This window comes from Crocodylus siamensis, chromosome 1 (genome assembly GCF_052110815.1).
Source record: "Crocodylus siamensis isolate JL-2025a chromosome 1, ASM5211081v1, whole genome shotgun sequence".
Classification (NCBI taxonomy): Eukaryota; Metazoa; Chordata; order Crocodylia; family Crocodylidae; genus Crocodylus; species Crocodylus siamensis.
This window is the reverse complement of record NC_143395.1, coordinates 211,249,768-211,276,390: the sequence shown is the minus strand read 5'-3', so window position 1 is coordinate 211,276,390 and position 26,623 is coordinate 211,249,768. Positions and strand designations below refer to the sequence as shown.

The 26,623-nt window shown below is 43.1% G+C and overlaps 1 protein-coding gene across 1 annotated transcript in view; it reads right to left on the bottom strand.

The window, feature by feature from the left end:
• The window catches only part of TOMM70 (translocase of outer mitochondrial membrane 70), a 34,905-nt gene that overhangs the window by 7,131 nt on the left and 1,151 nt on the right, over nt 1–26,623 (bottom strand). The window contains exons 2-7 of the mRNA XM_090055731.1: nt 11,356–11,529; nt 6,719–6,845; nt 4,763–4,872; nt 2,543–2,691; nt 1,180–1,387; nt 27–161 (exon numbers count right to left, since the gene is read on the bottom strand). Coding sequence (XP_089911857.1) covers nt 27–161; nt 1,180–1,387; nt 2,543–2,691; nt 4,763–4,872; nt 6,719–6,845; nt 11,356–11,529 — 903 coding nt within the window. The remainder of the gene's footprint in view (nt 1–26; nt 162–1,179; nt 1,388–2,542; nt 2,692–4,762; nt 4,873–6,718; nt 6,846–11,355; nt 11,530–26,623) is intronic.

Here is a 26,623-nt window from a genome sequence, read left to right as displayed (position 1 = left end):
TCCCCCCTGCATAATATGGTCTTCACCTGTCCTCTGTGATGGTAAACATCAGCATTCTGAGGATCTATGTCAGCAGCCATGTTGAAGTCTTGGGTGGACAGCATAGGCTGTTGCTGCTGCATGTACATACTGCCACGTTTGATCAAGGCATTAGCACGGAGCTACAAGAGAATTCAAATATTTTAACGTTAGAGGTTCCTGAAACTTTTGGGTCTTGATATTTTGGTTACAATAACATTAAACATTTCATTTGAGTCGCTTCTCCCTAAAGCAGAAATTTGTTTCTAAGTACATTATATATGTGGCATGGAGTTTTAATATATCATCAGAAATGAGCACCAAGTCATTTCGTACCAAGTTGATTCATTACTCCTGAACATAAATTTGCTTCATTTGGAATTCTCTCCTTAAGAATAAAGGACATGTCTTCCACACACACCTGCCGTTTTTATAAGGGTAGTCATTTTTATATGGGGTCATTTGGCCCCAGCGGTCTTTCCTCCCCAGGCAGGGGGTCAGACTCGATGATCTAATACGTCCCTTCTGACCCTAACAACTATGAAACGATAACAATTCTGTGTACAACGACTGTTTAAAACGTCCCTTATGTGGTGATTAGGTTATTCAGAACCGACAGATCCAATGACAATTCCACATCCTATCAGTTCTTTAATTTTAATTGCTGAGCTCAGTTAAGTCCTCCCTGACTCCAATTTTGCAAAAGATAATTTCCTTTTAAAATGAGGCGGAAATGACACAAGGGATTTGCCAGTCTCTAATTTATATTTTTAAGGACGCTTTCTCATTCTCCCCCTTAGACCATTTGCTCTTGATTTCACAAGTACATCAGTTACTTTTCTGTATTTTAATGTTTTCTATAGTCTACAAAAGAAATTGAAGGGTAACATAAAATGCCAAGAAGTTGTGGCACTGAAAGATTCAGACCTGTATTAAGGAACCCAACTAAACTTTTATTTAGAGGCAACATAACAGGCCCATTTCACAGCTTCCAGTCCCTGGGTATTTACTACAAAGGTAATAATTATTTAGCTTTCTAAAATACATCAGAAAAATAAATATAACCCAGAAATAATGAAGTAATGACAACACCTAAAAGTCTTCCATAAAAATGCCAAGGAACTTGGTGGGGAAGTGAGTCTCACTACAAGAAGATTTTACCTTTACGTTAGCATCTTCCATACTGATAACCTGATCCAGATCAGGTTTGGCAGCATTTGCATTGCCAATAAGCAGGTAGAAAGTAGCTCGCAGCAGCAAAGCTTCTGCCATATATTTGCCTTTTCCTTCAATTTCTTTTGTGCTCTCGCTGATTATTTTATCATAATTTTCTTCTTCCATGTATTGCTTTGCCTTTAAATATCCAGAGCTGCAAACAAAGCATAAAACAGTAAATATATACAGAAGAAAAGAAAAGCAAAAGTGAAGGAAATCCAAACTCCTGTTGAAACTTTCTGAAACTAATACCATGTTAACTCAAATAACCCCCCGCCATTAATTAGATTCTATATATGGAAAATGTATAAATTTATTATAATTTTCCAGGTATAGAATCAAATTATTGGAGATATGCCTTGAATCTCCTCTTCTCACTGCTACAGCAAGGAAAATAAATTGTGCTAGTTAGCCCCCCACTCACTGGAACTGGATGTTCTTGTGACAAGTCCTGGGATCCTCCAAAAATGTATAAGCTGATGAGGCACAGGGCGACCTGGCCTGGCTCCACCTCATGGAGGTCAAGGCCACACTAATCATATGCAACAGGCTAAGAGAGGAGACAACTGAGGGATTCTGGGTGAACTGTCTGGGGCCCAATTTGGTCATATCTGCCAAACATTTAAGGCTGGTGAAAAAACAGGAATCACTGAAAATAGGAAAGAAAGGCACAGCTCAGCTATAGGAATGAAGAGGAAGTTGAAATATATACAGTGTAGTGGCTCACCATGACTTGGAAAAAAGAGGTGGCAGAGGAGGACTGAGCACAACAGTCACTACCATATGTCTTATTAAGATGGGTTGTGTTAACTTATCGTGGCAGGTTTCAATCAGTATATAATATGGGCCACGTGTTTTATAGTTACACTCAGTGTTAACTGCGTTTAGTCAACTTTATAGTTGGTGTCCATTACTGAGTACAAGCTGCTTCTGGCAGCAGTGTAATGATGGACAATATACTTAATGAGGTTTCTTGTTTTCAAATGTAAGCCGAGAAGCTTCCTCCCCTCCCCCATGCTGACTTCACCATCGCTGATACTTCCTTAATGCCATAACATTCTCAGACCTGCCACTTCATCTGGAGTCAGAAAGTTATCCAGGGTTTGAAGCTAGTATCAGATCCCATTTCATTTGCCTTTTTAATATTGATGCTATTTTGTAAATGCATTTACTACTGCAGAGTTTTGTGCTCCGTGACAGTATAATATAATACTAAAATATATTACACACACCTACATTAAGACAGGGGGAAGTAACAGAGGCTTCAGCAGCAATTACTAACAAATTCCCAAGTGCACTGCATACTTACTTTTCTTTGACATCCGAAGCCTCCCCCTCTTTGTCCTTATCTTCATCAGATTTCTCACCTTTAAGCAGAGGCTGGGAAATAATATCATCTGTGAAGGAGCTGAAGTAAGATTTGATGAACTGGGGTGAGGGCATTAGAGGCTCCCGGTTCTGCAATAGGGAGAAATGGAACATTTATAAATGAGGAAGTGGGTGGAAACAATACAGCTAACAAACAAGATGTATTCTCAACTATTCTTAGTCCTTTTAGATGGCAGTGATCATGTTTTCACATAAGTCCAATATCAAGGCTAAGGCAGACTATGTGGACTTTCCTTTCATATTTGATCCACCACACATTTGAGTGACATACTGAAGCAGTATTTTCATCTAAGAGAAGGGTACAGCTCAGTCATTATAGTTCTATATACACAGCTGATGACAATGCTTGGGACCATCAAGCAGCTCTTGCCTCTTGTGTGTCCACACACTACCAAGGAGCTGTGGCTCATGCACAAGCAGTGTCTACACCAGGGGTGGGCAATTATTTTGGGCGGAAGGCCGCTGACTGAGTTTTGGCAAGCCATTGAGGGCCACATGATAGGCAGCCAGGAGCAGATAAATATTAATTTTCTAAACTTTTTAGGGGCCCCACGGGCCAGACAGAATGGCCTGGCAGGCCGCATCTGGCCCCCAGGCTGCATTTTGCCCACCCCTGGTCTACATTCATACCTTCAACCAGTAAGTAAGCCATCGCTTGCGACTTCAAGGAAAATTCAATCTAAGGAACATTCTCTTGCAAGACAGCTTCCTCACTCTATCCTCAGCTCACCTCATCTTGATCTGAAGGGAGACCATTACAGGAGTCAAAGTACTTTATGGCATCTTGTTCATAGCTGGGTAACACCTAAGAGTTATAATAATGTGAACGCCCTCTTCTTCAATTCCCAAGTCCTGCTTAGTTTTGAAATTAATTCTGCCAAATTCAATCAGGTCTGAGCCAAGACTACTAATGCTAACCAGGGTTATTCATCTATGTACTATCTTGCCTTCCCATAGTTATGAAAATTCTTACACAATCCAAACCTTTATGCAAAATAGTCTTTTTGCACAAAAGACATGCCTTTATTCACAGTTGACAGAAATAAGGAAACATGTAGGTTGCCTCAAAAGCATGTTCACTCCTGTGTGAACTGTATCTAGGCCCACTACAGATATCCCTCACACTCCATTGCCTCCCCACCCCCCCGGTCTCCCATTCTAATAGTTGCAATAACTAGTATATCAGAACAGTAATGCTTTTATACTTGCACCTCCTCCAGCTGCTGTTATTACCACTCCTAGCTTAAAGATGGGTATAGGACAAAGAGAAAAATCACTAATCCAAAGTAATGCTGGTATTCTGTACCAGACTGAAAAGCACAACTCGGACCTTTCCAGGTAGTGTTTAGTGTACTTATAAGACCAGACTTCCCACCATACCCCTTTCCCTCCAGCAGTTCACACATTTGTCTTCCCCATTCTTTAAAACAAAAATCAATCCCTGATCCTTCAACTCCTCCTCCTTTCCATCTGCTGTAAGGATCAATTTCAGTTTTTAACTTCTCACTGTTCATTAAATCAAGAACAAAACTTGTAAGTACCTCAATGTTCTTCCATATTTTAAAGATGACTGTAATCACACAGAACAGAACAGAACTGATCACAACCACTTTTCTCTCCACCGACAGCCCTCCCTATCCTGGAAGGCACCATACTGAGAGCTCACTTTCTAACAGCACATGACAGAACAGAAACTGAGATGAAGTGACTGCTAGTAACACTGCATGAAAAGCCCTAAAATAGTTCCCATCATGTCTTAATTCCATTAAAGCCCTGATTATGACTCCATATCAGATGCAGGGCATCTCCTGTGCAGACATAAACTAGACTGAATTGTATAAGTCAATGTGTTACAGTCTAAGATGAAACAGCCAAACCATACTGCTCAAATCAGTAAGGTGTAAAAAGCACCTTAAGACCATTGCTGTCCTTTCTTTAAAAAAAATCTTCTTACAGATCTCAGCATCAATAAAACAGCAGCATAATCTAACAATGATCATCTCAACTGTTATTATAAACTACTCACCGTGTTAAGCAGCTCAAATTAAAAAATACCACAGAACACCAACTATCAGTGCTTTTGGGGTACAAAAATGTGTTTAGGGGGAAAGAGAACCATCACTCATCTTCCAAGTCCTACCTTATATTTCTCTTTAGCCTTTTCTTTTCCAAGGAGTTTTAGAACTTTATCAGCTAATAACATGCTTTGCTGGTTTTGGAAACCTTCTAAAATACAGACTGCAGTGACATCTATGGAAACAAAGAAAAGATGGTTAATAAGAATTAAAATAGCCTTTTAAGCAAAAACAACTGCTGTGATAAGTCACACTGAGGACTCCCAAACACCTGCTTCATAGAGTGAAAGTCTTCACTTGACATGCTTAATTTTTCAGTTCACTTCTAAACAGGCATGTGTGCAAGGCCTCCTCCTCTCCCAAAGCACTGTGATAAAGTAGGTAGAAATCATCTTGTCTTATCTACAGACAAAAAACCTGCACCTAAAAGACCTCTTCAACTGCTGATCCAAAGAAGCTGGATCACTTTGAAGCTTATGTGGGACTAGGATCAGGAAAACAAATGCTAAAAAGAAATTTCAGTTTTAGAACTGGGCCCAAGTTGTTGCTTTTTTTTTTTTTTTAACCTTTCCAAATTCCTACCCAGTCCAGCCCTCCCATTTTTCAGTGTTCTTCACCTGCTCCAAACTCAAGCTGTACTGCCCCCTCTGTGCCTGGGAAAGACACCAAGTTTAAAGAAACCTCGCCATCCTGTTTCTGCCTCACTAGTATTAGTTCATGTGGTATCACTTCCACCTAAGCTCGGTGCTTCCCCAACACCAAGAGTTGTTTTTGACATTAGAATCACTGGCTTGCTGCTAAATGGGATTAATACCTGAAGGGACCCAAACAGTTACACCACCTCATTCTGCACCATCTTCTTTTCCCCACGTCCTCCCATTCGAAGGGTGATTTTTTTTTGTTTACTATTCAATATCTGTATGCAGTGTTAAAAGAGGTTTCCCTATGCCCTGTTTAATCTTTCATCCTCTGCCCTTCCTGAAGACTCTGCCCCATTCACAATAGATTTAAAACCCAATAAAACTCAAAAAGGCCCTCCACTAGCCTGAAATGTCATTTCCATTAAGTGTGGAAATTAAATTCTGTTCTTCTGAAACTGAATAATCTCTGAAAGTGTGTTAGTCTGATTACTGCAATGAGCCCCTTGTATTATAGTTGCTGTAATCCTATAGGATTTCAAAGAAGACTTCCACCATGAAGTTCTTCTCCTCACTGGTAAATGAGTATTAGTATAATTGAGAATTTCATTTTTCTTATAATCATACAACAGCAGGACTACAGTGCAGAAATGATTTAGGGACAACTTGAAATACATCAATTAATTAACTAATTAAACCCTGGAATCTCCCTCTGCAATCACATTTTCTTGACTGAATCAATGTTCCCCTCACTGATGTTGGGTATAACAAATCAAGTCCTGTCAAATGCACAAAGCTGACATCACATAACACCCCCCACCCCAGCCAATTTATCCAGTCTAGTCATTTTAGCTGCTATACGCAATAACCAAGCAAAAAAATTCAGACAAATGTGAAGTTGGTATCTATTTAACACACAGGACCAGAGGTTTAAGTTACCTTAATCAAATCGTTCTTTCATTTCCCCCAGCATCCCAGTTTTAAAACCATTTGGCTCCCCCAGAATGGGCACAGAAGCAAAAAAATTGTCACAGCATCATGCTAGAATGACTTACAGCTAAATAATGGGCTAAACTGATAACTAAAATATGTCTTGCACTGACATGCAGACGGTTTACTGAAGCCTGAATGTAATAGATGGTTGCAGTAAGAGCCAATTTCTGAGCAGTGCTACTGCTTTACACCTGAACCAACTGTTCACTGAGAGAGATGCATTTGGGTTTAGAATAACTTGACCGAAGCAAGAAATTTACCGGTGGTAGCTTTTAATAAAGTAGCTCTGCCCCACTATATTTAAAAATAAGACCAAACCCAGGAGTTTTATCATCCCCAAAGCTTCCGTCTTATTATACATTTGTTACTCCCATACACAGAGGTACTCACCTTCTAAACATTCCTTCTTGTTGTCTAGTTTCTCATGTGCCTTTGCACGTCTGAAGAGTGCTTTCACATATTTAGGATTAAGTTCAACAGCCTTTGTGCAGTCTTGTGCCACCTCTTTCCATTTTTGCTGCAGGTGCAAGAACAACCATATTTGAGGTATACTATTCACTCTAAAAACACTAATAACTATTTTTTGTCCGTTCAGAACCCCATCGAGTCACTTTTAGTTGCAGTTCTCCCAATGCTAGTTTCTCCTCCTGGCTTCCAATTACCTGCACCCATTTTTCACTGGGGATAAAGTTGCTGGCCATCAGTGAGAGCCAGTAGTAAAAAAATGCAAAGAAATGGGAAGGGAGTTTCCTGGAGAAAGTGAACGGTTGGAAATTGTACACAAGAGAATGGTGGATGGGAAGACAGGAATAGATGAAAAAAAGAGGAAGCTGAAACAAAAAGTAGCTAGATTATTTTTTGTAAAGCATTTAGAACTACATATCCAATTACTTCTCAAGGATGCAACAATATAGACTAGTGACGGGCTATGCTATTAAACATGGGGATTTCAATTTCCACCTGGAAAAAAATCAAAATTAAAAGAGAACTTTAAAATAACCAGAAAGGAGGAACCTCATCTCAATCAGTCATTTATGCCTATAAAGTGTTTATCTGTTGACATTCCTTTACTAATATTTGTTAAAGAAAGAGCTGTATTTGTTTCTCCCTTGTAACTGTCCCACCAAATTTACTCAGCTTTCAATTCAAGCTGTTTCTAACCATCCAGTCCCAACCTGTTACTTCAGAATGCAAAGCTAAGTCTCTCAGATGCATACGGCTGACAGTTCTGGAATTTGACCTTCAATCGCAATTCTGAAGAATATATCCAGGCAAAATAATTAGCTTAGTTCTAAAAAGACTGTATGGGCTGAGCTGACAGGGAGAAGCCCATCAGTAACTTACGTGTAAAGTTCACTTAAACATTTACCTACATCCGAGGTCCCCTCTACATGTGCAAGTAAAGGCACTATGGGAGCCAACGTGTAGGAACCTACCTAAATCACGGCAAGGCAAAGGGATTTTTGCAGGCCACTCGCAGAGTGTGGACCTGATTTTGTGGTCTTTTTGCAGTGAGTCCCTTGCCATTCACTGGCTATGGGGCTCTGGCTAGGTCCTGCCCCTTTCTGCTGATTGGCCAAGAGGCAAAAACCAAGGCATAATTAAATAGCAAAGTCCATGGAACTATCAAATTATCACATTATTATAAATCTAAGCATTAAATTTAAATCTAAATACAGTAAAAGTTCTGTTAACTGGCATCTTACAAGCCGGCATGCTCAATTAACTGGCATGCCGGCTTGTAAGATAAAGTGAAACCAGAAGTGGAAGTACCCACTGTGGTACTTCCAGTTTCTCTGAGCCCCCGTGGCATGGGGCAAAGCAGCCTGCACTGCCAAGCCCCCACGGCCCAGGGACATAACAGGCTGTGCAGGGCCCGCCTCCCTGTCCCGCGGGGCCTGTGGGAGGGGCAGCAATGCGGCCGGAGGGGCGGTGGGATGCCACACACGTGGCAGGAGCAGCAGTGGCCCGGGCCCTTCAATTAACCGGCATATTTTGTTATCTAACATCCCCCATTTCTGGCTGGCACACATTTTCAAGGTCTAACTTTCATAGAAAATAGAATCATAGAAAACTAGGATTGGAAGGGACCTAAAGAGGTCATCTCTTCCAACCTCCTGCTCAAGGCAAAACCATCCCTAACTAGATCATCTCAGCCAAAACTTTGTCCAGCTGGGTTTTAAACCCTCCAAGGATGGAGATTACAACACCTCTCTGGGTGACCCGTTCCAGTGTTTTACTACCCTCCTAGTGAGGAAGTTCTAATATCTAACTTAAACTTCCCTTGCTGCAACTTGAAACTGTTGCTCCTTTTTCTGTCATCTGCCACCACTGAAAACAGTCTAGCTCCATCCTCTTTGAAACCTCCCTTCAGGCAGCTGAAGGCTGCTATTAAGTCCCCTCTCAGTCTCCTCTTCTCTACTAGACTAAATAAGCCGAGTTCCGTCAGTCTTTCCTCATAACATCATGTCATGTCCCTCAGCCCTGTCACCATTTTTGTTATGTTTCCCTGGACTCTCCAATTTGTCCACATCCTTTCTGTAGGGGCCAGCGGTGGGGCACGACACGACAAAACTGAACACAGTACTCCAGATGTGGCTTCACCAGTGCTGAAGAGAGGGGAATAATCTTGACCTGCTGGCAACAGTCCTACTTACGCAGCCCACTATGCCATTAGCCTTATTGGCAACAAGGGCACACTGCCAACTCATATTCAGCTTATTGTCCATGGTAACCCCCTGGCCCTTTTCTGCAGAGCTGCTGCCCAGCCAGTCAGCCCCCAGCCTGTACGGGTGCATGAGATTATTCCGTCCAAAGTGCAGGTCTCGGCACTTGTCCTTGTTGAACCTCATGAGATTCCTTTTGGCTCAACCCTCCCATTTGTCTAGGTTCCTCTGAATCCTAGCCCTACCCTCCAGCATATGTACTACTCCCCCCAGCTTGGTGTCATTTGCAGACTTGCTTAAGGTGCACTCTATGACCTCTTCCAGGTCACTGATGAAGACATTGAACAAAACCAGCCCCAGGACCGAACCCTGGGGCACTCCACTTGATACCAGCTGTCAACTAGACATCGAGCCATTGATTACTACTCTCTAAGCTGATGCTCCAGCCAGTTTTCTATCCACCTTACAGTCCATTCATCCAGCCCATGCTTCCTTAGCTTGCCTGCGAGAATGTTGTGGGAGATCATATCAAAAGCCTTGCTAAAAATCAAGGTACACCAAATCCACTGGTCTCCCTGCATCCCCAGAGTCAGTCACCTCATCGTAGAAGGCAATCAGGTTGGTCAGGCATGACTTGCCCCTGGTGAATCCATGTTGACTGTTCCTAATCACCTTCTTCTCTTCCAGGTTTAAAAATGGATTCTTTGAGGACCTGCTTCATAATTTCTCCAGGGACTGAGATGAAACTGACTGGTCTGTAGTTCCCTGGATGCTCCCTTTTCCCTTTCTTATATATGGGCACTATATTTGCTCTTTTCCAATCATCCAGAACCTCTCCTGATCACCATGAGTTTTCAAAGATGGCCAGTGGCTCTGCAGTCACCTCAGCCAACATCTTCAGCACCCTTGGGTGCATCCCATTCAGCCCCATGGACTTGTACACATCCAGCTTATCTCAATAGTCTCAAAACCTGTTCTTTCACCACTGAGGGCTGATCACCTCCTCCCTAAACTGTGCTGCCCAGTACAGTAGTCTGGGAGCTGATCTTGCCTGTGAAAACTGAGGCAAAGGAGGCATTGAACACTTCAGCCTTTTCTGCATCCTCTATCACAAGGTTGCCTCCCCCATTCAGTAAGGGACCCACACTTCCCCTGATTCTCCTTTTGCTACTGAGCTACTTGTGAAGGGTAACAAGAAGGGTTTCTACATCCCTTACTAGCTACAACGCCAAATGTGCTTTGGCCTTTCTGACTTCATGCCTGCATACCTGAACAATGCTCTTCTATTCCTCTCTAGTTTTTTGCCCAATTTTTCACTTCTTACAAGTTTCTTTTTTGTGACTTAATTTACCGCTAAGTTCCCTGCTAAGCCAAGCTGGTCTGTCATACTTGCTAGTCATCCTGCACGTTGGGATGGTTTGTTCCTACACTCTCAGTAAGGCTTCTTGAAAGTACAACCAGCTCTACTGACTCTTCTCTCCCTCAGATTGGCTTCCCAGGGGATCCTGCCCACGAGTTCCCTGAGCAAGTCAATATTTGCGTTTCTCAAGTCCATGGTCCTTACTCTGCTGCTCTCCATCCTTCCTTTCCTCAGGATCCTGAACTCAATCATATCTTGTGGCCATCCACTACTACTACATTCATACTGAATTCCCCACCAACTCTTCCCCATTTGTGAGCAGCAGGTCAAGATGAGCACAGCCACTAGTCAGCTGCACCAGCACTGGCACCAGGAAGTTGTCCCCTACACTGCAAAATCTTCCTGGATTTCCTGTGCACTGCTGCACTGCCCTCCCAGCAGATGTCAGGGTGATTGTAGTCCCCCATAAGAATCAGTGCCTGTGATTGGGAAACTTCCACTAGCTGTTTGATGAATCTTCATCCACCATTTCCTCCTTGTCTGGTGGAAATTTATAGCTAGCTGGAGCTTTATGGCCCAATAAGTACTTTGCATATATAGATGGTCTCAAGGTAATTGCACAAGACCTGCAACATGTAGATGGGGCCCTAGAAAGCTTCAATGTTAGCCAATCATTACAAAGTAAAATGCTAACAGAGAGAGTAAGAATTTAAGAGGCAGACCTGTATGAGGAGACCATTTGGGATGAAAACTGCAGAGGACAAGAAACTGGAAGCTAGTACTAAAAGAGCAGGACTAGGAAGAGAAAGACACACGGGACAGACCAAAGCAGGCCAATCAAAAATAATTTTTAAAAGGATCTTGAGACGAATGGGTGAAGGCTAAGGACGTGCACAGGTCACCATTCTGACATAAGCTTAAAACCCAAGGAGGACAATAGAAGAAATCCACTGTCTTCACAGCAACTTTTCCAAGCATAAACACACTTTAAAGCTTCATACCAGCTGTTCATATGCAGCAGCTCTGTTCTGGTAGAAAGTGGAGAGATCAAGGTTTTTCTCAGGGGGACATAAACTGATAGCCTCTGTGTAGCACTGAATGGCTTGCTCATATTTTCCTGCTTTAAAATACTTGTTGCCTTTGTTCTTTGCTGCTTGGGCTCTATCAAGAGGGCTCTGAAAAAGAAAAGAAGAAAACAAAATGACCGGTCAGCCATACTTACCTTAGAGATTATATAAAGGAAAAGATTTATAAGTAATACATATATGGAAGGGTTGATTTTCAAAGGCACAAAATGAAAGTAGCTGCTTTAAGTCCTATTTGTATCCGAAAATCTCCTTATGAATTCTGAAAGGACAGAACAGAGCCATTTTGTACACACAGTCAGGATGGCCAGCCAAATTATGAAAACATTCACTGTAATATTAGCAAACAGCAAAGTGTCTGCACTTGATAACGCTACATGATCTTTGAAGATACATGACTTTTTTCTTCAGATACAAGACTAACTTATTTCCTACAGTATAAATGATACGGCCAACAGAAAAACAAAACAAAACCCACAACTTCAGATCAGCCTGAGCAGGAAGTTTGATCCTTACTAATGCATATATATTTCATTAAATGAGGCTGAATCAGCAGTGTGGGAAATATTCAAATAGAATGGGTATACTATGAAAAGATCTACTGATCAGGAGAAGTAAAACCTCCCCTTTGCTCTATTTTTCACTGGGCCAATTGTATAGTTGGGAGAGATGGTCTATGTATTGTACGAGGGCCAAGATCACAGCTACAACAACACTTCAGCTAAACTGCAGACGAAAGTCAGGTTTAACTATTTTCCAACCACTGGCCAAATTGTTAACTACTTTGAAGAAAGCCACATGTCTACTTATTTCTCAGGTACAGAACAGGCTGTAAAGCCATTCCTTGTTTATAAAGAATCTGAAGTATCCCCAGGACTCCTTGCAGTCAGACGCAGCATGCATAACCCCTGTTTCTGACCTCCTCCTCCCTGCACCACTACAGTTGTTACAAGCAACTTCTTAATACAGACCAAAGCACAAACACTTTTCAGTGTTTCTGCGCGTATTCAGGTTGTATGCCAGTCATATACACCTCCATGAAAACATATTTAAGGACAAGGAAATATTTCTAAGACTGTACAACCTGATGGGGAGGCCCCCAAAGCAACTGCAGTATCTGAAACTACCCTAGATTTTTTTTCTTTTTCAAATGACTCTCTCACATGGATAGAGGCAATGATTAGCAGGGATCCTGGTTTTCAAAAAAAAGAAGTCACAAATTCTCCAATTAAAACCTGCCAATTCTGCATTTTTCCACAATTAAAATGAAACACTGCTATATATATAGGTATCAGTTAAACACAATGTTTTATTGATATATTTACAATTTCAAAGCAATTTAGAAATCTACCAGTGCCTTAATCAAACCCAAAATCAAATGCCAAAATTTATTACACACACACCAAAAAAAAATTTAAAAAAAAATCAAAGCTTCCCATCCCTTTTGCTCAACAGGACGTGGGTTCAGCTGTGACTGACCCTTCCCTCCACCCCACTGCTTTGTGGAGCTGAGCAGTCCTGGTATGCCAGTACCTTGCCCATGCCTTTGTCCCTTACTTCCCACCCACAGCCCCGCCACTGCTCCTCCCTCCTCACCCACAACCTCCTGGCCGTGCTGGTGCTCCTGAAGTCACAGAACCACAGCCACCACCGGTGCTCCTCACTCCCCAACCCACAGCTCCCTGCCCACTCCCCTGGCTTGCTGGAGGGGGCCCCCAGTTGCCAGGGTTATGGGGCCAGAGACCCAGGTCTGCAGCCCCCCCACTCCTCCCATCAGTACCCAAGCCCCACCTGCCACCCATGGAAGATGGTGGCTGTTGCAGCAGAGTGAAGGCACTGAGCCTCCCAGCCCCACCCTGCTCTGCCCTCCCATGCCAGGTCCCACGCAGAAGCTCATAGGGAGATGGAAGCAGGGCAGGGAGCCCTGAACCCACATCCGCCAGCTCATATCTGCTCCCCATGCACTAATCTGGGGGACACAGATCCCCACCCCTGGGGGTACATGCAGTGGTGGGGAGCCAGCCCCGCTACCACCCCAGATAAGCCACCCACACGGCTCCATCCCTACCCCCAGCCAGGCCCTGCGGCCGTATATTCCCACTCCAGCCCTGGATTCCAAGCCCCACCCCAGCTGGGCAGTGCCTCCCTCCCTTTCTATGGGGGCCTGAATCCCCCCACTCCCCTAAGACTTACCTGTGTAGAGCTGTGGGAGCTGCTCTCATGTTGCTTGGCTGCCATGTTCATGGGTGCGTGAGTATATGCACATGGTGCCCCCTGCCTGATTGTCCTCCTTCCGCTCCCCATAACCCCTTGCAGGCTGAAACTCTGTCAGCCTGCAAGGGAAAACCCATTGTGTCCCATGCTTTTCTCCTTTAAAGAGAATATCCATGTTTTACTCCACAAGACAGAAAAATCTTCATTTTTCTCCATAAAACAAGAAAATCCTAATTTTTCTGGGGCAAATGGAAAACCTGGTTCCCTGATTAGTAACTGAACCTCAAAAACACACATGATATAGCACAATGTTGCTGTAGTAAGTATATGATTCCTTTTAGATGCCACTTTCACTGTAAATGTTTTCACATTTAACTGTTGTTCAGAGAGACAGGCCCAACTGAAAGAAATTCAAGCACACAAACGAACAGTTTAGGAAAATAACAAAACAAATGTAAAAACTTGCTCCATTTGTTTTGCATTAGACCCATTAACAGGTTGTAGGACGTTTCTGCAATGATTTCAGATTGATCCTCTCAAATTGCCTTTATACTTAAAAAGAGTTTATAACGACAACAAAAAAGCAACCCAACATTCCATTAAACTATTCTATTTTATAAGATTTTTCTCAATGAATCTATAACATATTGTATGCATGGTGACATATTTGATGAAAAAACCCAACAGGATAATACCCACTTATTTCTTCTCTAGCAAACAGAACAGAAAGACTGCCTTCAAACCCTTTGGATACAGTAAACATATGATGCACTGAACAAAGCATTTGGCCTGTGCTCTGAAAAGTGACACCATTATAAAGCAAATCTCAAATAATGACCAGTCCAAGGTTTTACTTTGGTAAAGACTCCTTAATGACTGTTTGAAGCAGCAGAATGCCTTTCATCACAATTATGGAAGTAACATTTGATGCAATATACAGCTGTGGCAGTATTTATTAGAAGTTATTTTCATAAGGTTTAACTCCTGCAAATGTTTGCTCTGGGTCCAAACCCAGTAAGTGGACTGTCTTCTCTGGAGGCAAGACCAAAAGTGTTTAAAAGTACTGCTTTGGTAATCATGATAGGAATGGCTTTGTACAGTGGGACTCAACATGTGGCTGAGAGGCATACAATTGTGGCAGATAACACCACCACACATGGAACCATGCCATTCAGCCTGTGGGGCTCTCCACAGGTCTAGAAATGCAATAGTGGGGAGGGCTTTCACCACTCCACTCACCACCAAGTTTCTGCACCCTAAGGAACCCCCACAGGTGAGATGACACGGTTTCACAGACTAGATGTGGCCTGCAGGCTGGAGTTTAAATACTCCTGGTTTTATAAAATATTAGAAAATCCATTGCACATTTCTGGAATGTACTTTTCTGAACCAAAAATAAAAATATCAACCTGGCGCTTGTACCCAAAACATAACATACATTTATCCCTTTATAAACACAAGGTACATGTGTCATGTGTCTGCACTTACACCTATGTAACTTACTAGTTTGGCACGTTACCTTTGGAAAGAAGTGCAGTAAACCCTGGCTGATCTAATTTACACTGATGTAGGTAATTGTCCTGTGCCTGCTCTTGTCTCTGGGGAGACATTTTTTTCAGTGCAAACAAGCCCAGGGGACCACATGCACAGGACTAGAGAGATTTATTCAAGAAAAACATGTACATAACAGCACTACTGAGAGAGCTGAAGCAACAATTTTATGAACATCTTTATATCAGCCTGCTACTTAAGACTAGAGCCAGAACATTCGCTCAAGTCTCCCAAGTCCCAAATCAGAACTCTGTTTTTGCCTTGTGGACTGAAATTGTATATAGCAGATTTCTATTTCAGAGTAAATTCCAGCAAAAAAAAGTATTCCCCATATTTTTGCAAATGAGACTAGGAAAGGCTACAATCAGTATGCTCTTACTGAAAAATTTTGGTAAATTCTGCCCACAAAATGTTTGCCCATCTCTCCCTTCTACCTTCTAGTTTGAAGCAGAGTAACCTGGCAGAGAGCTTCCACCACCACTTACATGAAAATCTGCAGACCACACTACAACTTCTTATATAGCTTATGAGCACAAGCTGAACAAACTAGCCCTTCAAAACTCCTACCCATGACATAACAGCACGTACGCCATACTCACAGAGTAACCAAACATGCTTTTTAACCAGACTAAAAGGTAAACACCGACTGCAAGGTCTACTTGTGGCTGGAAGGTGGGATGAGCACTAGAACTGCAAACAAGGCACCTGTTACTCATGTGCTTTCAAAGATGTCCCAGCTAGAGTTAGACAGCAAGAAGAAACCATATGAACCAGATGCCGGTGATGAGCAGCACACAGAGTACATGAGGAAAGTGGTAACTATGTTCAGAGCAAGGCACAAATAACTTTGCAATAAAGCCTGGGGCCACACATTGAACCATGGGGAGAAAAAATATTGAACAGCTGCTCAGCAAGCATTGTCTATGGATGAAGCACGGGACAAGTGGAAAAAACAACCCATTATGCTCATGTAATTAAAGACCATGCCACAATGTACAAGTACAGGGGACCCAAAATAAGGCTGCACAGACCATGTGAACTTTGGCACTTCCTAACATTTGAGTGCTTGCCTTTACAACCTTGCTCATCTTATTTAATGTAACTTGAGTGTGTAATGTCATGCACACACCCCTCTCTTGGGAACTCCAACCACTCCACAAGTGAAATGGCAGCCAGAAGCTGTACAAAAATCACAAAGTAAAATATATTGACACTAATATACAAATAGTACTAGGGCCCTTCAAATCCATGGAAAAAAAAAAGGACAGAAGCGCTGGTTATGACCACACATGAAAACTGCATGGAATTTAGGACCAAAAGCTGAATTCTTGCCTTCAGGAAATCTAAGCGTTAAAATACAAACAAAACACAGATTTAAACCTTGTTCTCTACATAAGAATCTAACAGATATAATTGGAATGAGAGAGAAACCAATAGGTCCATCTACTTCCTTGCATTTATATCAGGATCACTGATCAGGTCACAGCAGAATAAACTGACCTCTGTAAGAAGGAAGTAATAAAAGAGAGCCTGCCATACATAAAATAAAAAATGCAGTTGCTTGGATGTTTGGAGAACATTTAGGATTAAGGAAAATTATTTCCCAAAGCATGACAAATCTTATTAGAAGTATGCTGTACCTGTTTCTGTCCCTAGCCCAAATGATATATTATCTTCTTAGAAACTTTTTTCCTCTCCCCTGCTGCCCTGTTAAAGATTTCACAAAATGAGAAAAATCAGCCTAAACAGAGAACCGTAATACTGAACATGCACAAAGTACCAAACATACAATAGGTAAACTGAAAAACACTGTTCTTTTATTGGCAGTTTAAGGTGTTATTTGTCAAAGAACATTATTTTATTTAGATAAAATTAAATTAAGATAAGAGTGTTCTCACCATCTTTCAATTTTGTTGAATCAATAATTATTATCCTAACTGCAAACAAATGCTTCCATTCTCTGGAACAAGAGCTTCTGGGATGAGAGCATCTCTCACCTAATTCCATCAAGCACAGACTACAGAATCAGACTTGTGCCAGAAAAGAATTTAGGTCTGAGCTGTGTGAATTGCCCCGTATAACAAATGTGATAACCTTAACGCCCCGCCCCACCAAATAATTACTGAAATATGTGAAGCTGAAATGTAAGCATGTCCAATAAATGCACAACAAATAAGGTTAGACTAATGCTTGCATTTATAATTAGGATTAACTCTTCCTGGTCATCCATTCATCAATGAAAACCAGCAACAGACATCAGCAGATTCAGACAAGCAGTATAAAAATGTTAATACAATTCAAAATTAATTTTAGCAATTGAATCTCTGAAGTCTACTTGCAAATCTCCTAAATCAAGAATGCAAATCAGTAGAAGGATCTAAAATTTCATAGACATCAGGGCTGGAAGGGACCTCGAGAGATCATCGAGTCCAGCCCCCTTCCCAAAGGGCAGGAAGTCAGCTGGGGTCATAGGATCCCAGCAAGATAAGCATCCAATTTACTCTTGAAGGTGTTTAATGTAGGTGCTTGAACCACCTCCGCTGGCAGACTGTTCCAGACCTCGGGGGCTCGGACAGTAAAGAAGTTCTTCCTTATGTCCAGCCTGGAGCGGTCTTGCAGGAGTTTATGACCGTTCGACCTAGTCATCCCTTGGGGCGCTCTGGTGAACAAACGTTCCCCCAGATCCTGGTGGTCACCCCTGATAAACTTATAGGTGGCCATCAGATCCCCCCTGAGCCTACACTTTTCCAAGCTAAAGAGTCCCATGGCTCTCAGCCTGTCATCGTAAGATCTGTTTTCCTGACCTCTGATCATGCGCGTGGCTCTCCTCTGGACTCTCTCAAGCTTCTCCACATCCTTTTTGAATTGTGGAGCCCAAAACTGGACGCAGTACTCCAGCTGCGGCCTCACCAAGGCTGAGTACAAGGGGAGAATGACGTCCCGGGATTTGCTCGAGAAGCATCTATGGATGCAAGCCAGCATTTTGGTTGCTTTATTAGCCGCAGCATTGCATTGCAGGCTCATGTTTATCTTGTGGTCAATGATGACCCCCAAGTCTCTTTCTTCTGTAGTGCTATCCAACGTAGCACTGCTGAGCCTATAAGGATGCTGCAGGTTTTTCCTCCCAAGGTGGAGAACCTTGCATTTTTCGGTGTTAAACACCAGGTTCTCGTCTGCCCATTTGCTGAGCTTGTCCAGGTCAGCCTGGATCATCTGCCTGTCTTCTGGTGTGGATGCTTTGCCCCAAAGTTTGGTGTCATCGGCGAACTTGGCCAGTCCACTCCTGACTCCAGTGTCCACATCATTAATGAAGATGTTGAACAGTATGGGTCCCAGGACAGAGCCTTGAGGGACCCCACTGGTCACAGGACACCACGATGAGTGACTGCCATCAATCACAACCCTCTGGGTCTGACCACGGAGCCAATTTCCCACCCAGCGGATCGTGGTAGACCCAAGGCCACAACTGGCCAGTTTGGCCAAGAGGTGATCATGGGATACCAGATCAAAAGCTTTTTTGAAGTCAAGATATATGACATCAATCTCATCTCCCTCATCCAGGTGATAGGTCACCTGGTCATAGAAGGAAATGAGATTGGTCAAACAAGACCTACCCACAACAAACCCATGCTGGCTGTCCCTTAGGATGTTAGCCTGGGCCAGTCCATCAAGGATGGCCTCCTTAATAAACTTTTCTAAGATCTTCCCCAGGATAGAAGTCAGGCTAATGGGCCTGTAGTTAGCCGGATCCACTCTCCTCCCTTTTTTGAAAATCGGCACCACGTTGGCCTTCTTCCAGTCTTCGGGCACTACACCAGAGCACCAGGAGTTTTCAAAGATCCGTGCCAGGGGCTGGGCTATGACGCTCGCCAGCTCCTTGAGTACCCTGGGGTGCAGATTGTCAGGGCCGGCTGACTTGAAGGTATCCAGCTTCTCAAGATGTTCCTTCATGAGGTCAGCATTGATGGAGGGTAGGGGATCCCCAACACCCAGATCTCCTTGTCCCATAGCAGGCATGGGCGTCCCGTGGGACTGATGAAAGACTGACGCAAAGTACCTATTTAATAGGTTGGCTTTTTCCTGGGCGTCAGTTGTCAGTTGCCCCATCTGTTTTATCAGGGGTCCACTGTTGCCCTTGCCTTTCCTCCGGCTCCCCACATATCTGAAAAAGGACTTTCTGTTGTCCTTGATGCTTGAAGCTAGTTGGAGTTCAGTTGCAGCCTTGGCTTTCCTGGTTTGCTCCCTGCAGGACCGCACCAGCACAGAATAATCCTCCTTGGAGGTGAATCCCATCCTCCATCCTTCGTAGGCTTTCCTTTTTAGCCGCAGGAGGTCTGCTAGGCCCCTGGAGAGCCTGGAGGGCTGCTGTGCCTTCTTGCTGCCTTTCCTCCGTGTTGGAATAGATTTAGCTTGTGCATTGAGGATCACTTCCTTGAGAAGCGACCACTCTTCTTGAACTCCCATCTCCTTGGGCTCATAGTCCCTAAGGGCCTGACTGACAAGCCTCTTGAGCTTGTCAAAGTCGGCTTTTCTGAAGTCAAGGACTTCTTTATTGCTGACTGACTTGCCAGCTTTACAGCGGATGGTGAAGGTGATCAGCTCATGGTCACTGTCACCCAGCTTCCCATCGATCACTAGGTCACCGATTAGGTCGTCCCCCGTAGCCAGTACCAGGTTGAGCAGCGCTTTGCCTCTCGTTGGCCCATAGACTTCTTGAGTCAGGTAGAGGTCATCCACGCACGAGAGAAAGCTTTGCGACCGCTTGGATTTTGCCGAGTGATCTTCCCACGAGATGTCTGGGTAACTGAAGTCACCCATGACAAGCAAGGTCCTGGAGGAAGCGGCCTCAGTCAGTTCCCGGGCGAACGCCTGGTCAAGCTCAGGACTTTGAGTGGGAGGTCTATAGTAGACTCCCACTGTTGTGTCCCCTGTGGCGTGTTCCCCACGAATTTTTACCCAGAGGGTCTCTAGCTGTTCATGCTGGTCACCAACATCAGCTTGCAGGGACATGTAGCTTTCCTTCACATAGAGAGCTACACCCCCGCCCCTTTTGTCAATACGATCCCTCCTGTACAGGGTATAGTCCTCTATACCCGTGGTCCAGTCATGGGTGGAGTCCCACCAGGTCTCCGTTATCCCAATGACGTCATAATTCTTTGCACTGAGCAGGAGGATGAGCTCCTCCTGCTTGTTGCCCAGGCTCCTGGCATTAGTGTACAGGCAGGCAAGTGTCCCCTTGGGGGGCCCTTGCCTTGCCCACAGATTGTGCCAGGGCTGGGGCAGGGGTGGGCTCCCTTAAGTGCCTTGGTCTGCTGGCTTTGCAAGGGTTGCTCCACGGGCCAGCAGTGGCAGTCGTCCCCCCATCCCCCAGCGGGCTTAGTTTAAAGCCCAGTGGAGCAGGTCAGCCAGCCTGGCTGAGAAGAGCCTCCTCCCCAGGGGAGAGAGGTGGAGGCCATCTCTTCCCAGCAGCTCGCTGCCTCTCTCCAAAGAGCGGGCTGTGGTCATGGAAGCCAAAGCCTTCCCAATGACACCAGCTCCGCAGTCTTTGGTTCACTGCGTGGATCCTCCTCTCCCTCCTTAGCCCATAGCCTGAGACTAGGAGGATCGACGAAAACACCACCTGAGCTCCCAGACCCCTAAGCCCCGCTCCCAATTCCCTGTAGCGCCTCATGACCTGGCTGGGGGTGCTCCGAGCCCTGTCATTGGTGCCCACGTGAATAAGGAGCATGGGGTAGTAGTCTGTGGGCCAGAGGAGCTGTGGGATCCTCTCCGCAATATTCTTCTTTGGTTGATTCCAAACAGAGGTTAGATTCAACAGAAATACTGCCAAGAGTACCAATTTAAAAATATGTTACAACTGAAACTACATAGCTGGCTTACTTGAAAATTAATTCTGTACTAAAACACTAAGTATGACCAGCTCTGGGGATGAAGGAATTGCCATGTTTCCTCCATAGTAAAATTAAAAAGTAAAAAAATTGTACTGAAAAGTTGGCACATACAAACTAGTTCTCTTAAACTCTTTGACTGCATCCAGATGAATCTGTGATGCCACATATGACACAGCCATGCTCATCTGTGGCACCACAGACAGCACATTCAGGCATTCCCTGGACTTCTATCTTGCAAGGTGGGGGGGTTTTGGCCCTGGGAGATCCTGAGGTCAAAAAAAAACCTCACACAAAAAAAAACAAGACAGTGCACATGGCAGCAGCGCACACCACCCAAAACTGCAGAAGTGCCATGGCTGCAGGTTCCCCAGCCACCAGGTAAGGCTGCGTGCCCTACCCCACCTGGGGTAACCTGCTGCATGCCAGAGCATGCATGGCACAGGCGTTCCCCAGGGGAAAAGTAGCAGCAGCACAAGGTGTGCCACTGCTACTTGTCCCCAGGGAACCAAATGTCCACACTCCTTTGGATGCGACCTTTGAAGCTAATGTGTTGTGAAGTCCTGGAATTAAAATCTTAAAATGGTAGTCATAGCTCATTCTTTATACTTGAAAGGTTTTTAGAGAAACTATTTCAAAGACTCAGGATTCTTATTTTTGCAGGCTGCATTTTATTTCATTTTTAAGAGAAAAACATATCTTCTCTGCCCTCCCTACTTCTGTTTCAGTTACTTGTCTTCCAGTAGGTTTAGAAGAGTGCATATTAACTGCCAAAGGCCTGACATTCATTTGAGTAACTGCACTCCCACTGATAATAACTTTATGGAACCACTAATTTACTTTCCCATATTTAAATGCAAGCCAATTGGCTGCTATCCCATCAGGAAGATTAGCTTTATGGTAGCCTTTCACTACTAAGCTTCCCTTGCTCAACTCCAACAACCACAACAATCATCTTCATTGGAAGTCTGACTACAAGCCTGAAGCAAAAGTTACTTTGCTCAACTATGCAGAGGAACAGATTGGTAAAATACCCTCTGGCTACTAATATTATATTAATACAAAGACAAAGCTTTGAGTCAAGAACTGGCATTACAGCCACATCCCTCTTATGTGTTTCTGTTAGAGGTAAGGGCAGGGATTTTTCCCCCACACCAGAGAGTACAAGCTGTGCCCTGCAACCTGCAAGTGAGCTTTTCATGGGAGTTTCTGCTGTTCACATTCACACAAGTGCAAAGGGTGGAAAGCATCTGCCAGGTGAATCAAAGCTTATGTGTTTACATGTTGAGGAAAATGTTCTGTGCCCTCCTGTTTATGTTAGGGAAATTTTCTGTTTCTGCCCAGGGGAACCTACACAGGGTTGGCAACTTTGAAAGCCCTACTGTAAACTACTGCTACTGAACAAGGTAAATAACAAGTCCAAACAGCATAATTAAAAAATGCCTATAATTGTGCAAGCTTTGTGCTCTAGGGCTGTCACAGATCCCAACACTGCATGTTGCATCAAGAAACACTTGTACCGTTGGAACCATGACAACTGACTGCCAATTTACACACCTAAGAACATTTGACACAAACACACCGCACTGTTCAGGCTCCTGCTATAGTAAAAAAAGCAGGAAGGACATTTGTGTTAAGCCTGGAAAGTTCCTACCCACTCAGTACACATCTGGGGCACTTAACATTCCCACGACAGCTTCATCTAAAGATTCAATGTGCCTCCTGGGGTAAGAGCTCCTGTATTTTCAACCACTATGTATTTTTCTGAATCCTCAAAAAGATTTATTGTACGATTCTTTGACATACTACTTGATTTTTAAAGATTATTTTTATCTAATTGTAATTGACTTAAAATGATGTGTTAAGCCAATTAATCCTTATTAATATTTGTTAAAAAATACTGTTTAAAACTCCTTTCAATCCAAAACTTTAAGTCCAATGATGATGATGAAGCTCATTAGAGGGAGACTTTAAACAGCCCTTCATCTGACACACTAAGTATTATACACTCCAACTGCCTAAACACAATTCCCAACTTGAGGTAAAAAAAAAAACCTCACATGGGTAACATTTGTTAACCGTTAAATGCACTCTTGGTGAATCAGCTTTTTGAAGATGATTCAAAAGTTGCAAATAAAAGGTCATTTCTAAATGATGACATGCGATACCCTGCTGCAAAAACAAAGCCAAAAAGTCTCTAACACCTATCAGTGTCAACATAGCTAGACTGACAGTTTAAAATGCCATTGTATTTTAGGGACAGTGTTTTTTCAAGCAGAATAACGAATTTGCTGCAGATCAACAGATACCCTGTCAGCCAAGGATGACAGTGACTCATGACAAACATGGGCAGCAAGTTTTAGCATTTTCTTTGGAATATTAAACCCCTACAAGAAGCTGAATTTATGAGCCCTCTTTCTGACAGGCAATATACAGATAGGCTGCTGTTCCTAGAATGAACCTTTGCCAGTCAGTATGAGAGTTACCTGGTCTTCAGACCTCTTTCCTGACTCCAAACCTCAGAAACTGAGACATATGCTTCAGAACCTGCACAATCACCAAACAGTTTTGCTTTTACCATCCCAAAAACAATGTATTTTAATTTTTTTGTAACAACACCTCCTACAGTCAGGTTCTGAAACAGTGATCCTTACATGTGCTCTCCATACATTGGAACATTTTGTGCATCTGCATTCTTAAGATTCTACTCTTATACAGAAATGAAACACATCCAGACCAACATAAACTCCATTTGGGGTCACAAACAAGGCAGTGCAGCAGTTAGAAAGGAAGGAAATCTAAAGGCAATAAACATGTAGTGCAATTTGTTAGTGTTCTATCAGTCATCTTCTCTCTATGCACAGTAGATTGTGAAAGCCTTCTGGGACTTACGTGGGCTGTACAAGTAAACTATGCATTTACAAGTATTTAGCAATTATTTTAGTGTTTTTTTCCCTTTTTTTAAGCTGGTGCTCAGTTGTACATATATTGTAGAGTATGTGACAGGAAGACAGAAGATTTACTAGATGACAAGTGCTCCAACAGTATACCAATAGTACCAGTGTTGGTAAATTTTGGTAGCTGCTATTTCTTGTGGGTCACAAGACGTGCTTCCAGAGAATGGAACAGTTCTCATACAAGGCAAAATAATAGCTAATGATTATTTCCAAGGGCAGTCCAAATATGCACCAGATGCAAGAAGGAAGTAAACAGTGAAGCAACCGCTGTTATCAATTAGATAATGGATTCATCTGTTTCTCTTTCAGTCTAGTAGGAAGAGACGCAATGTCAAGTGCTGGCATTAACAGAATTCTTATTAGACTGCTACTTTGTACCCTAAACTAGCTTGACCTTTGGCACACTGGAAATTCAAATTCCTTGTTGGATTTTCCAGCCATATGAGGAAAGCTTCACTTTTTACCAGCATAGTGGTTATAACATTATTTCAGTATAGCAACACACACAAAAGCAGGCCAAGTAAAAGTGCAGCTTTGTCAATATCATGGCACCTACACTAAGAACTTCCTACAGTGTCAGTCAGCAATCACTGCCCTTTACCATCAGGGCCATGCCAACAGAATGTTGTATGGCAAGCAGAGGCCAAGAAAAGGCAGCTTCCAAACAGCAGATGAGATTAGAAAGGCATCAAAACATCTGGTCAAAGTAGGCAAACTACAGGCCCTGAAACAGGTCTGTAAAAAAATATGATGGTACCTTCAGAAAGTGAGAACTAGACAGGGTAGATAAAAATCAATGACAAAAATTAAATTAAAAAAAAAATTGGATTTTTAAAATGTAAATCAGAATTTTTTGTGCTTTTTATTTTTTAAGATGCTTCCCCCCCCCTTAAACAAAAACCTATATATAGTTTTAATTTAAGGTATGTTAAAACTCAAAGATATCATCATGAAAAAGGGAGTATAACTTCCAACTGTATACTATTTGAGACAATATATTCATGTAACTTTTTAGAAAAGTTTTATGAATAGATCACAACAGACCACAGACTATATTAGGGGCCCAATCTTATGGGGTTCCCAGAGGCTCCTCTATACATTAGTAAAGATTAAAGAAAACCACTCTACCCAATGGGACTCAGTCCAGGCGATCCCATTAAGCATCTGTGATGCATAGTTTCAGTTCTCAAACTGTGGATTTGTGTCTCCAGGGATGACATCCTTATTAACACCACTATATGGAGATTCTCATACAGATTCACAGAATTTTAGGGCTGGAAGGGACCTCATGAGATCATTGGGTCCAGCCCCCCTGCTTGGGGCAGGAAAGACTGCTGGGGTCAAATAACCCCAGCAAGGTGTGCATCCAGTGTCCTTTTGAAGATCTTGAGATCTAACAACCTGATTACCTACCCATCAGCCCTCTTGTCTCTCTGCAAGTTTGTGTACAGAGTCAAGCCCTTACCATTCTCTAAAGAAGTGCAAAGTTTCAAGAAGTTAAATGAATAAAGGTTATCAATCAACAAGATTGCACTTGTTGTAGAAAACAATGATTAAATCCAGGCTTCCTGACCAGTAATATATATCAACTTGTTTTAAATCAAAGCAACCCTGGAACTAGAATATAAAAATCATCTCTGTTAAACCCTGCATGCCTAATATTCACAAGCACGCAGAGCCAACTAGCCAGTCCAACCCCAATCATATTCTAACAATTTATTTGTATATTTGGGATTAAACCTGGTCTGACTTCAGACAAATCCATACTAGAAGAGAATGTCAAAGAATGGCACAACACAAGCTTTTAAAAGAAAATGCCCTTTCAGATGGTTGTGGCTGACCTGAAGTAGGCTGGAGGCTTCCACGTAGAAGACCATGGTGGCCATATTTTAAAGCAACACATTTTTTACCATAACAAGAAACATTTACCATATTGCATGCTGCTATCTCATCACATGCCTCTGCACTAGCAGAACAGAAGAAACCCTCCCCCTAAAGCCTACAGCACCTCAGAGAAAGAGCACTCAGCCAGTCTGTGGCTAGCACGATCCTTGTCTCAACAAAAGGTTGCAGTTCCAAAAAGTGTTCCCCTTATTTCAGTTTGTCAGGACACCTTTTGAAGAACTCTGGACTGTGGGGTTTAAACTACAGAGCTTGACGATTTCTTTGAGAGAAGAATCTATAAAAGTTGGTTACCCTAACAACTAAGGCTTTAAACCAGGGGTGCCAAACTTAGCTGGCCCCATAAGTCAGATGAGGAGTGTGGGACCAGTCCATGGGCTGGACTGGATCCACAAACTGACCTTACTCCAACTGCTGTATGCAGCCGCTCTGGCACTGTGATGCATGTGGCGGCCACTTCATGGACATTGTATGGAGCCATCCAGTGTACCCTGCATGCTGCCTTTGAATCACTTGGAGACCCACAGACAACAATAGAGGCTGGATGACACAGCCCTGTAGGTTGGATCAGGCCCGTGGGCCATATCTTGGAGCTCTGTTTAAAGGAGGGATGTCAAAGTCCCCATAAGAGCTTTGAGTCCCACTTCAAGAGCACAGGTCAACACAACCATA